The sequence below is a fragment of the Macaca fascicularis genome, chromosome 3 (assembly GCF_037993035.2).
Source record: "Macaca fascicularis isolate 582-1 chromosome 3, T2T-MFA8v1.1".
In the NCBI taxonomy this organism is placed as follows: Eukaryota; Metazoa; Chordata; class Mammalia; order Primates; family Cercopithecidae; genus Macaca; species Macaca fascicularis.
The window spans coordinates 59,291,755-59,304,233 of record NC_088377.1 but is presented as its reverse complement, the minus strand read 5'-3'; the positions used below and the strand labels follow the sequence as shown (position 1 = coordinate 59,304,233).

Below are 12,479 nucleotides of genomic sequence, written 5' to 3'. Positions count from 1 at the left end.
CACTAACAGAGAACCTATGCTGTTATTGTTGTTTAGTGAAATTCTCCCTTTGTGAAAGATGAGAACATAAGGAGAACGAGACCCTTTGTACAGCAGTTTGGTTCTCGCAGAGAGTGGGAACCTGCGATGCCTCATCTAACCAGCAAGGCCACAGACCCTTAGTAGCCTGGCTTTATATTAAGTCAGGCTGTACCTTATTGTGCTTATGTGTTTTTAAGATCATCTATGACCTTTTGAGTTTATTTGTAATTCTGCATAGATTCCGTTCTTCCCTTACTGTCGGATTTGAGGGATTCTTTTAGCAGGGTGACCTCATGTCTCAGGATACTTAACCTCAGATTTTACAATTTGGGGTTTCATGCCTCTGTTTATGCAGCTGTCTCTCAGCGCTGTTTGTGTGTCAATCATACCAAATTTTGCTCTTTCAGCTTCTGCCTTTTACATGGAACACTTTGATTTTTTCTGAGCTGTGATTATTCAGTATGATTCGTCTCAGATTGCCCCTGAGAGGAGACACATGTGGTTCAGTTTTGTCTTTTGGGTCTAGTGGCTCCATTCATTTCAGAATAACTTACTCTTAAGGACTGAATGTTTGTGGCCCCCCTCCCAGATTCATAGGTTGAGGTCCTAACTCCCAGTGCGGCTGTATTTGGAGATGGGGTTTCAAAGGAAGCAACTGGGATTAAATGAGGTTATAAGGGTAAGCCTTGATCTGATAGGATCAGTGTCTTTATAAGAAGAGACATCAGGGCTGGGTGCGGTAGCTCACCCCTGTGATCCTAGCATTTTGGGAAATCAAGGTGGGACGATCACTTGAGGCCAGGGGTTCAAGAGCAGCCTGGGCAAAATAGCTAGACCCTTTCTCTACAGAAAATTTTAAAATTAGCTGGGCATGGTGACATGTACCTGTAGTCTCAGCTACTCAGGAGGCTGAGGTGGGAGGATGGCTTGAGCCCACATGATTGAGGCTCTAGTGTGCTATAGTTGCACCACTGCACTCCAGCCTGGGTGTTAGAGTGAGAACCTATCTCTTAAAAAAAAAAGAAGAAGAAGAAGAAGAAGAGACATGAGAAGGCTCAAGTCACTTGCTCACTCACTTTCCATGTACATGTACCAAGGAAAGGCCATGTGGGACAGAGCAAGAAGGCAGCCGCCTGCAAAGACAGGAAGAGAGCCCTCACCAGAAACTGAGTTAGCCAGAACCTTGGAATTCCAGCCTGCAGAACTGTGAGAAAAGAATTTTCTGTTGTTTCAGCCACCCACACTATGGCATTTTGTTACAGCAGCCTGAGCTAATACTCCTGCTTTGTCCAGCATTTACTTGGTCTTCCAGTTAGTTTTTTTAGCCTTTGGGAATCAGGGCAGTAAGTTGTCAGATTTTAGCTTACAGTTGTCCTACCTGTGCAACTGAGATTTCTTCCATTTTAAACCAGAGTAGAGTTTTAGAGTCAAAAGAAACCAGATCTTTTAGTGCAGAAGTTTTCAAACTGCATTAGAAGTTAGGAAGTTGGTTTTGTGAGTTGCAGCCAGCAGTATGAAATGCATTGCCTGCAGTTTTGTGAAAGTTGTATTCCCAGCTTGTGTGTGTATATTTGCGTGTACTAGATCGAGATATAAAGTATATTTTTGACTGTAGGTATGGTTAAAAAAAAAATTGCCTATTGTATTGCTCAAACTAATCCTTTCTCTTAGAACACCCATGGCAAATGATCATGTTAGAGTTTGAGGGTGAAGGAGCATCAGGATTATGAACCAGAGGGGTCAGACTTCAGACCTAGAAATCGAAACACCAAAGGGACACAAATAGGGAAGAAGAGAGTATGATCATCTCTTTCTTTCAGCAAGCAACACTGGGATCCCTAAAAAGACTCCTCTACAGGACCAAGCTTGTGTGATTTATCGCACATGTCCCTGTATTCCCCAAGTGCCTTGTACATAACCTCACTTACTATACATGCTATGTTGTATTAATAATTTTCGAAATGTATGTGACTAGGCCAGGTCCATAGTTGGCCCAGTTGGCCCATGTTGATGGATGGATCATCATTTTTGGCCTCATTTGACTGTCATACATGTTGAATTACATGTTAATGTCATGTCAGTCACCCCAGGCTCGGTCAAGGGTGAGTGTCGTGCCTCTGTCACGAATACACAGTGAAGCAGTCCCTTCCACTCTGTGGAGCCAGTAGCAGCAAAATCCCATCGTGTCTCAAGATGTTAGTAGAAAGGGTGGAATTTTGATTCTTTCTATGCTTTTCTAGCTTTGTTAAGAGGTGAGGAAGAAGGGCTGGGCCCTCGCACGTCCTGGGAGACGGCATATGTTGTTGTTAAGTTCATATATTCACAGAGCCAGCAGGTATGGTGGGGTGGAATGCAGGAGGAAAATGCAGGGGCCATTATAGTGTCTGTGGACATTCAGGACAGTGAGGTCCTGTGGCCGGAAAACTGACAGAAACTGTCTAACACGGGAACTATCTCACTGCAACCGAACTAACAGGATTTAGGAAGACTTCCCAGAGCAAAGGACGAAGGACATGTGAGTTAGACAGAGGGAACAGCATGGGTGTCACCTGAGAGGGCCACAGCTCATGAAGAGATGCAGATTTGATACTCAGACTTTACATTCAGGATCATGGGAATCATTTCTGCTGTCGGCACAGTCTCAGGCCGTCTATGGGAAGTTGAGAGAAGCCACAGCTGGAATCAGAAAGTCAGTCAGCTGGAAGACGGTGGCCGTGGCCCAGAGGAAGGGCCTGCGTGACCAAGTCACGCCACTGGCAGCAAAAGTGCTGCCCAGGGAGAATCGATGGAGCTGTGAGGGGCCAGGGAAAAGGAGGTCACCTTTGACTCTGCGATTTTTGAGGCTCAGTGCCTGGGAATGACAGTGATTGCTTCCACAACAATAGACAACACTTCAGGGACAGTCTGTCTCGGGAGAGAAAATGATGGTGAGATATAAATTTTACATCGTGGGTTGCAGAGTTCACAGAGCCCTTGAGGCATCATTTCCAAGAATGGTCTTATTACAAGAAAACTTCTAATTCTTAGAGTAATTAAACTTTTCCACGCAGTCAGCATTTTCCCCCTAGAAAGCTCTTAGCTAGTGGGTAAAAAAATCAGATGTCATTTAAATTCAGCATATTTTAATATTCTAAATTCAGGAGCCTATATATTTTCTTTTCTTTTTTTTTTTTTTTTTTTTTGTGGCTAGAACAGGAAATTGTTCCTTAGTTCATTTGGTTAGTTGGAGTTTTTTTATTTTTATTTTTGAGACGAAGTTTCACTCTTGTCACTGAGGCTAGAGTGCAGTGGCATGGTCTTGGCTCACTGTAACCTCCACCTCCCGGGTTCAAGCGATTCTCCTGCCTCAGCCTCCTAAGTAGCTGGGATTATAAGCACACACCACGACGCCCGGCTAAGTTTTGTATTTTTAGTAGAGATGGGGTTTTACCATGTTGGCCAGGCTAGTCTTGAACTCCTGACCTCAGGTGATCCACCCGCCTCGGCCTTTCAAAGTGCTGGGATGACAAGCATGAGCCACCGTGCCCGGCCGTCAGTCAGAGTTTTTTAAAAGACAGTGGCATGACAAGTACTTGTCTGTTTTTGAGTCAGGTATCAGCGTATTAGTTAATACATTTACACAAATGAATGCCAAACAAATGCTTTGAATTAAAAGCCTTCACAGTTCAATTAGTATTTCCTTATGAGCCTCTTCAGCTTTCTGTTTTCTTCATTCCAGGTCATTATTCCACCGTGACTTTTGAGAAGCAATTTTCTTAAGAGAGTACAAATTGGATTTTGTACTCTTACTGAACTGAAATTCTTCAGGCTTTCCACTAATGAGATATCGTATCCATGTTAGGCCAGAAAAGCTAGTTTGAGTCATTTAGTTAGCATTTTTGAATTAGAAGTTATTGATAAAACCTTCACTAATACCTCAAGCCAAGTTGAGTCTAAAAAGGATTCCACGAGGTGCTGTTAACACAGCCTTGAAAATTTGTAACCGATCATAAGCGGCAACAGCAGGAATTAGAGTGAGTTGGAATTAGCCACATGGTAACACCGAAACATTTAACCCTGTGTCAGCGTGACTTCTTGACTGCTCGAGATAAACTTGACTTGTCTTCGGGGCCCAGCAAGACTGCAGGCCCAAGGTAAAGGAAGCTCTCCTGTGGTTGTAGCTCATCTTGCTTTGATAGGAAGTCATGTCTGGACCATGAAAGAGGTTTTTTTGTGTTTGTTTTTGTTTTTTTTTTGATGTGATAGAAAAGATCAGACTTGTTCATGATTTTTAAAAGCATTCATTTTTTTTCCTAGGGATTTTTTACTTCTGTCTTGACTTGACACATTTTTTTCTTTCCAGTTTAAAATTGGTGGTGAATGGTGGACGTGGATCGATTATAACCGCTTCCAGGAGCTCATCCAGGAATATGAAGATAGTGGTGGATCAAAAACGTTCAGCGCAAAGGATTATATGGCCAGAACTCCTCACTGGGCATTATTTGGTGCCAATGAAAGAGGCTTTGATCCCAAGGACACAAGACATCAGAGAAAGAACAAATCAAAGGCTATTTCTGGATGTTGAGATTATCTGATTTCAAGGTACTGAAGGACAAAAACTTGGATGGCCTCAAAAGTTTCTTGAACACCACTGTGATTCTTCCAAGGACGAATTACATAAATTATACTTTCACACAAAGGAGATGATAAGGCAGTAAACACGGGGACACGGGGACAGCATCCACACTCAGGGGGCCTGGGCCATAGCCCCAGTGTTTCTTTTCAGAACTCAGCCCCTTTCCTGATTTTACTTCTAAGAGGAAAATTATTTTGGGGAGGAACTACACGGTCATTATTAGAATTTAACTGATCGTTTTGTATTATGACTTGTAAGAGCTGCCAGAATGCCAGTCCCAAGAGTGTCAGACAAGGCAGAAATCTCTGGGCTTCTTCCTCTTACTGGGCCCTTGGATTTCACGGAGCAGCCACTTAGCATTGAATTCCACTACCCTGAGCTAAACGCGTCTGCGCCTTCTAAGATAAGAGCTTGATCCCTTTCCTCTATCTTAAGACAGCACCTCCTGAAAAGAATCGAAGTTGTCACAACTCTCAATTATTTTTAAATACTGCATAGACTGAGTTTTGGCTTATTACCAACCCTTCACAAAATTGCCTCGGATCTAAAACTGCTAGATCTCATCTCATTCCCGTGTAAATTACCGCAGACCGCAGGGCTGCAGCGGAGCGAAGCTGTCTGCTATAAGAGGAGTGGCCATGTGAGGGCAGGGAGTCATTAGTCTCACCAACACACTTTGGACTGAAGAGGATCATTTGTTTTTGTTTAGGAAGTCACTGTCCGGGCCTCATATCACGACCAGATGGCGGGTCTCCGTCGTCTTTCGCTCCTGTGGCCCTCGCTGCTTTGCACAATCTGTTCTTTCAGGTTCAGCCGTTTTCAAATTGGAAGGATCATAAATACTCAAAATTGTTTTCAAGTTAGCAAGTTCTTTTAACAGTCTTTTATGCAAAAATTGAATTAGTAAAATAATCTTTTGTAAAGACTTACAGCATGAGTTTTCTTTTTTTGAATTTTTATTCTAATTTTTGTGGGTACATAGTAGGTGCATATATTTATGGGGTACGTGAGATGTTTTCATACAAGCATGCAATGAGTAATAAGCACATCATGGAGAATGGGGTCTCCATCCCCGCAAGCATTTATCCTTTGTTCGAAAACTAATCCAATTATACTCTTTCAGTTATTTAATTAATTTATTTATTTTTTATTTATTTTGAGACTGAGTCTCGCTGTCACCCAGGCTGGAATGCAATGGTGTAATCTTGGCTCGCTGTCACCTCTGCCTCCTGGGTTCCAGTGATTCTCCTACCTGAGCCTCCCGAATAGCTGGGATTATAGGCATGCACCACCACGCCTGGTTAATTTTTGTATTTTTAGTAGAGATGGGATTTCACCATGTTGGCCAGGCTGGTCTTGAACTCCTGACCTCAGGTGATCCTCCTGTCTCGGCCTCCCAGAGTGCTAGGATTACAGGCATGAGCCACCGTGCCCGGCCAGCCCTGCAGTTCTAAACCCTGTTAGACCCACCTTTTGTAACTCTATCCTCTATGCCGAATTAAAATTCATAGATATATAATCTACCTACCCAGTTGAAAACTGGGCACTTTTTTTTTTTTTTTTTTTTGCAACAGAGTCTTGCTTTGTTGCTGAAGCTGGAGTACAGTAGCACAATCATGGCTCACTGCAGCTTCAATCTCCTGAGCCCAGACAGTCCTCCTACCTTAGCCTCCTGGGTAGCTGGGACTGCAGGCACACACCAAACTTAGCTACATTGTTTTGATGTTTTTTGTAGACACAGGGTCTCACTATGTTGCCCAGGCTGGTCTTGAACTACTGAGCTCGAGAGATCCTCCCGCCTCATCCTCCCATAGTGGCTAGGATTACGGGCATGAGCCACCAGACCCAGCCACCACACTTATTTCTCTCTCTCTCTCTCTTTTTTTTTTTCTTTTTTGAGATGGAGTCTCACTCTGTCACCCAGGCCGGAGCGCAATGGTGTGATCTCAGCTCACTGCAACCTCCGCCTCCTGGATTCAAGCGATTCTCCTGCCTCAACCTCCTGAGTAGCTGGGATTATAGGCGCCTGCTACCACGCCCGGCTAATTTTTGTAGTTTTAGTAGAGATGGGGTTTCACCATATTGGCCAGGCTGGTCTCAAACTCCTGACCTTGTGATCTGCCCACTTCAGCCTCCCAAAGTGCTGGGATTACAGCTGTGAGTCACTGCGCCCAGCCCCACCATACTTATTTCTAAATGGTAGAATCAAAATACTTTTCTGTATTGTTACATGGATCAGTAAATACAGGAAAAACCAATCGTTTTTCTCTCTATACTCACACCAGTCAGTCCTTCACTTCTGACACCAAATTTGTGGGGCTTTTTCCTATACCAATCAATTCTCTGACACCAGCCGGGCATCCTGCTGTTCAGTTCAATTCTGATGCTAATGAATTAACAAAGACTCCATGAATTAAGAGCTCAGTCCCAAGGCTGGGCACCCTGGCTCACGCCTGTAATCCCAGCACTTTGGGAGGCCGAGGCAGGCAGATTACCTGAGGTCAGGAGTTGGAGACCAGCCTGACCAACATGGTGAAACCCCATCTCTACTAAAATTACCAAAATTTGCCGGATGTAGTGGTGGGCACCTGTAATCCCAGCTACTCAGGAGGCTGAGGCAGGAGAATGGCTTGAACTTGAGAGGCGGAGGTTGCAGTGAACTGAGATTGCACCACTGCACTCCAGCCTGGGTGACAGAGCAGGACTCCATCTCAAAAAAAAAAAAAAAAAAAAAAGGCTCAGTCCCACAAGACTGCGCCTCACTTCACACACCAGTTGCAGGTAGAGGGTCCCCAGGTTACCCACAGCTTCTGTCTGACATGGGCATAAATCAGAGGTTCTTCCTCTGTAAGTCAGAGGAACCCCATTCTTAGGTTCAGTAATTTGCTAGAGTAGCCAACAACCCAAGAAAACAATTCACTTACTATTGCTGATTTATTAGGATTTTTTTTAAGACAGTCTTCCTCCATTGCCCACGCCGGAATGCAGTGGTACAATCTCAGCTCACTACAACCTCTGCCTCCTGAGTTCAAGCGATTCATGTGCCTCAGCCTCCCAAGTAGCTGGGATTACAGGCATGAGCCACCATGCCTGGCTAATTTTTGTATTTTTAGTACAGACAGGATTTCACCATGTTGGTCAGGCTGGTCTTGAACTCGTGACCTCAAGTGATCCGCCTACGTCAGCCTCCCAAAGTGCTGGGATTACAGCCTTGAGCCACCGCGCCTAGCTTATTAGGATATGTTAAAGGATACAAATGAACAGGCAGATGAAAAGATACAGAGGGCGAGGTCTGGGAAGATCCTGGGCACAGAAGCTTCTGTCCCTGGGGAGTTGAGTTGTGCCACCCTCCCAGCATGTTGACGTATTTACCACTCTGGAAGCTCCCTTGTGCCATAGTTAGTGGTTGTTACAGAAGCTTCATCATGTAGGCATCCCGGCAGATTGGGGGTGGGACTGAAAGTTCCGATCTTCTAATCATGTTGGTCCTTCTGGTGGCCAGCCTCCATCCAGGAGCGCACCAGGAGCAAGCCCACTTCATTAGAACAAAAGATGCTCCTGTAACCTAGGACATTCCAAGAGATTTGGAGCTCGATGGCAGGAGCTGGGTCAAAAAGCAAATATGAGGATAAAAGATACATCCAGCATCCCTGTCAGTCAGGAGATTGCAAGGGTTTCTTTCTTTCTTTTTTTTTTTTTTTTAACAGAAAGAAAACTGTTTTATTACACAATCAAACTTGAATGTGACATGCATCATAGTCAGTCTGCTTAAGAGACTGCAGAGACAGAAAGATGGTCACCAAAATAGTCCACAAGTAGAAGAATTTACAGCACCATGTCATATATAGTTCATCCTAAATTCACCTGGAGATTGAAGAGGCTATCTGTGTATGCTAATTGTTTTCAAAAGCTCTGTGCCAGGTACTGGGGACAGATACTAAATACCAAATATATATATAAAATTAAGTCAAGAGATGGGGTAGTGACAAAGTAGCACAGAACTGTTATCTTTCTTGAAGTCACCAAGTCTTTTTTTTGAGAGGGGGTTTCACTCTGTTGCCCAGGCTGGAGTGCAGTGGTGCAACTCGGCTCACTGCAGCCTCCACCTCCAGGTTGAAGTGATTCTCCTACCTCAGCCTCCCGAGTAGCTGGGACTACAGGCGTCCACTACCACGCCTGGCTAATTTTTTGTATTTTTAGTAGAGACGGGGTTTCACCATGTTAGCCAGGATGGTCTTGATCTCCTGACCTTGTGATCTGCCCGCCTCAGCCTCCCAAAGTGCTGGGATTACAGGCGTGAGCCACCGTGCCTGGCCTCTGATTCCATTAACTTTAGGTACCTAAATGAGTATTTTTCTTTCATCCCAGGAAATACTGATGTATTGATTCATATTTAAAGTAACAGCACATTAAACCCAGTTCACAGTCACAACAGAACATTTGAAATGTCTAAGGAAAATACAATGCAATCTACGTGAAAACATTCAGTAAGTTTGCTGAACAATATAAAAATGGGAGCGAGGCCAGGTGCGGCGGCTCACGCGTGTAATCTCCGCACTTTGGGAGGCTGAGGCGGGTGAATCACGAGGTCAGGAGATCGAGACCATCCTGGTTAACACAGTGAAACCCCATCTCTACTAAAAATACAAAAAATTAGCTGGGCATGGTGGTGGGTGCCTGTAGTCCCAGCTACTTGGGAGGCTGAGGCAGGAGAATGGCGTGAACCCGGGAGGCAGAGCTTGCAGTGAGCCGAGATCGAGATCGCGCCACTGCACCCCAGTCTGGGGGACAGAGTGAGACTCCATCTCAAAAAAAAAAAAAAAAAAAGGGAGCTAATGGGAAACCTGAATGTTCTAAGAAGGTGATTTGTTTGCAAAATAACATCCCAAATTCTATCAGAATTTCTTTTTGGAGCTTAAGCAAATGATTCTAACATTCAACTGAAAAATTAGCCGAACAGACAATAGTTAAGAAATTTTCGGAAAAGAATAACTATGAAGTGAAAGTTGGTTTATAAGATGTTAAAATGTGCTGCCTAAATCATTAAAATGAAACAAGATCGGTTCCAAAAAGGCAGAGTGGGGACCTCAGTGAACTCTCTCTCCCTCTAAAACAATGAAAATATGTGCCATACAACTAAAATAAACCAATTTGAGAATTCTGACAATCAACCGGAATTTCACCACAAACTGAAAATGATCTATCGAAATAAACCACTGAACTTCAGTAAAATTAGCAGCTGGCTTCTCAGCAGAAAACATGGAGGCCAGAAGATAGGAATAAATAGATGGTTAGCCAAAAATTTTCTATCTAGTTAAACCCTTTTTCAGAATTAATAGAGAAATGAAGACATTGCCAGATAAACAAAGAATTTGTCAGTAGCAGACCTTCCCCAAAGAAGTACTAAACGGATTTTTTTCAGGCTTTAATAAGGACACCACACTTTTTTTTTTTTTTTTCTTCTTTGAGACAGAGTCTCGCTCTGTCACCCAGGCTGGAGTGCAGTGGTCTGATCTCGACTCACTGCAACTTCTGTCTGCTGGGTTCAAGCGATTCTCCTGCCTCAGCCTCCCGAGTAGCTGGGATTACAGGCGCCTGCAACCACACCTGGCTAATTTTTGTATTTTTAGTAGAGATGGGGTTTCAGCATGTTGGCCAGGCTGGTCTCAAACTCCGGACCTCAGGTGATCCACCTCTCGGCTTCCCAGAGTGCTGGGATTACAGGCATGAGCCACCGTGCCCAGCCAGAACACCAGACATTAGCTTGCATTCAGATGAAGAAATAAAGAGCAGAAGTAAGCATAACTATGTAAGTATGATGAAAGACAATATAAACAGTTTTATTTGTAACTTTTCTGTTTTAAAGGACAGCTGCCTAAAGCAATAATTATAAAACTGTGTTGATGGGCTTATAATATATAGAGATGTAATTTGTATGATTATAATAGCACAAGGGAGTGAGGAGAGAATAAAAGGTGTATTGGAGTGACTCTTGACTGCCACTATTGAAATTAAGTGGATATGAATCCAGAAGAGATTGTTTTAAGATGCTGATTGTAATTCCCAGGCTAACCACTAAGAGAATACATTTACAATATATACGGTAAAGGAAATAACAATTTTAAAAGATACAATGGAAAATATCTGTTGAATACAAAAGATGACAGCAGTGGAGGAATAGAACAGCATAATCATAAGACATCAAAAAAAAAAGAAATAGTAAAAATTGCAGACATTACTTCTACTTTATAGGTAACTGTACATGTGGATGGATTAAGCACCCCAATCAAAAGATAGAGATGAAAGAATGGATTAACTGTGTTCATTGCGGCACTATTACAAACCACGTGGAATTAGCCTAGATGCCCATTAACAGTGGATTGGATAAAGAAAATGTGATGGCCAGGCACGGTGGCTCATGTCTGTAATCCCAGCACTTTGGGAGGCTGAGGCAGGTAGATCACCTGAGGTCAGGAGTTCAAGGCCACCTGGCCAACATGGTAAAACTCTGTCTCTACTAAAAATACAAAAATTCGCCGGGCATGGTGGTGGATGCCTGTAATCCTAGCTACTCAGGAGGCTGAGGCAGAAAATCGCTTGGACCCGGGAGGGGGAGGTTGCAGTGGGCTGAGATCATGCCACTGCACTCCAGCCTGGGCGACAAGAGCAAAAATCCGTCTCAAAAAAAAAATAAAAAAGGCCAGGCGTGGTGGTTCACGCCTGTAATCCCAGCACTTAGGGAGGCTGAGGTGGGTGGATCACAAGGTCAGGAGATCGAGACCATCCTGGCTAACACGGTGCAACCTCGTCTCTACTAAAAGTACAAAAAATTAGTTGGGCGTGGTGGTGGATGCCTATAGTCCCAGCTACTCGGGAGGCTGAGGCAGGAGAATGGCGTGAACTCGGGAGGCAGAGCTTGCAGTGAGCCGAGATTGCAGCACTGCACTCCAGCCTGGGCAACAGGACAAGACTCCGTCTGAAAAAAAAGAAAATGTGGTACATATATACCATGGAATACCCCATAGCCATAAAAACAGAATGGAATCATGTCCTTTGCAGCAACATGAATGAAGCTGGGGGCCATTACTCAGTGAGCTGATACAGAGACAGAAAACCAATTACTGCATTGTTTTCACTGGTACACATGGACATAAATATGGGGACAATAGACCCTGGGGACTACAAAATGGGGGAGGGAGGAAGGGGAGCAATGGTTGAAAACAAACCTGTTGAGTACTATGCTCACTACTTGGGTGATGGGTTTAATCATGCCTCAAACCTGAGCGTCGTGCTCTATACCCCTGTAACAAACCTGCACATGTACCCACTGAATCTAAAATTTTAAAAAGATGATAAAATGGTTTAAAAATCCAACTATATGCTGTCTATAAGAGATACACTTCAGATTCAAAGGCAAATAGGTGGAAAGTTAAAGGAGGGAAAAATATCCCATGAAAGCAGTAACCAAAAGAGAGCTGGAGTGGCTATAGCAATATTAAAAATATGTAGAGACTTTTTTTTTTTTTTTTTTTTTGAGATGGAGTCTCATTCTGTCACCCAGGCTAGAGTGCAGTGGCACGATCTCAGTTCACTGCAGCCACTGTCTCCCAGGTTCAAGCAGTTCTCCTGCCTCAGCCTCCCAAGTAGCTGGGATTACAGATGCACGCCACCATGCCCGGCCAATTTTTGTATTTTTAGTAGAGACAGGGTTTCACCATCTTGGCCAGGCTGGTCTCAAACTCCTGACCTCGTTATCCACCCGCCTTGGGCTCCCGAAGTGCAGGGATTACAAGCGTGAAAAAAATATGTAGAGACTTTAAGATAAAATTGCTACTAAAAACAA

At 43.8% G+C, this 12,479-nt stretch overlaps 1 protein-coding gene across 2 annotated transcripts in view; it reads left to right on the top strand.

Annotated features, from left to right (window-relative positions):
• LOC102133005 (S-adenosyl-L-methionine-dependent tRNA 4-demethylwyosine synthase TYW1) overlaps positions 1-5,565 on the top strand; it is a 254,181-nt gene extending 248,616 nt beyond the window's left edge. For both annotated transcript variants that reach the window (XM_065541834.1, XM_005549423.4), the window contains one exon: positions 4,364-5,565. In XM_065541834.1, coding sequence (XP_065397906.1) covers positions 4,364-4,585 — 222 coding nt within the window. In that variant the 3' untranslated portion in view covers positions 4,586-5,565. The remainder of the gene's footprint in view (positions 1-4,363) is intronic.
• Positions 5,566-12,479: the final 6,914 nt, after the last annotated feature.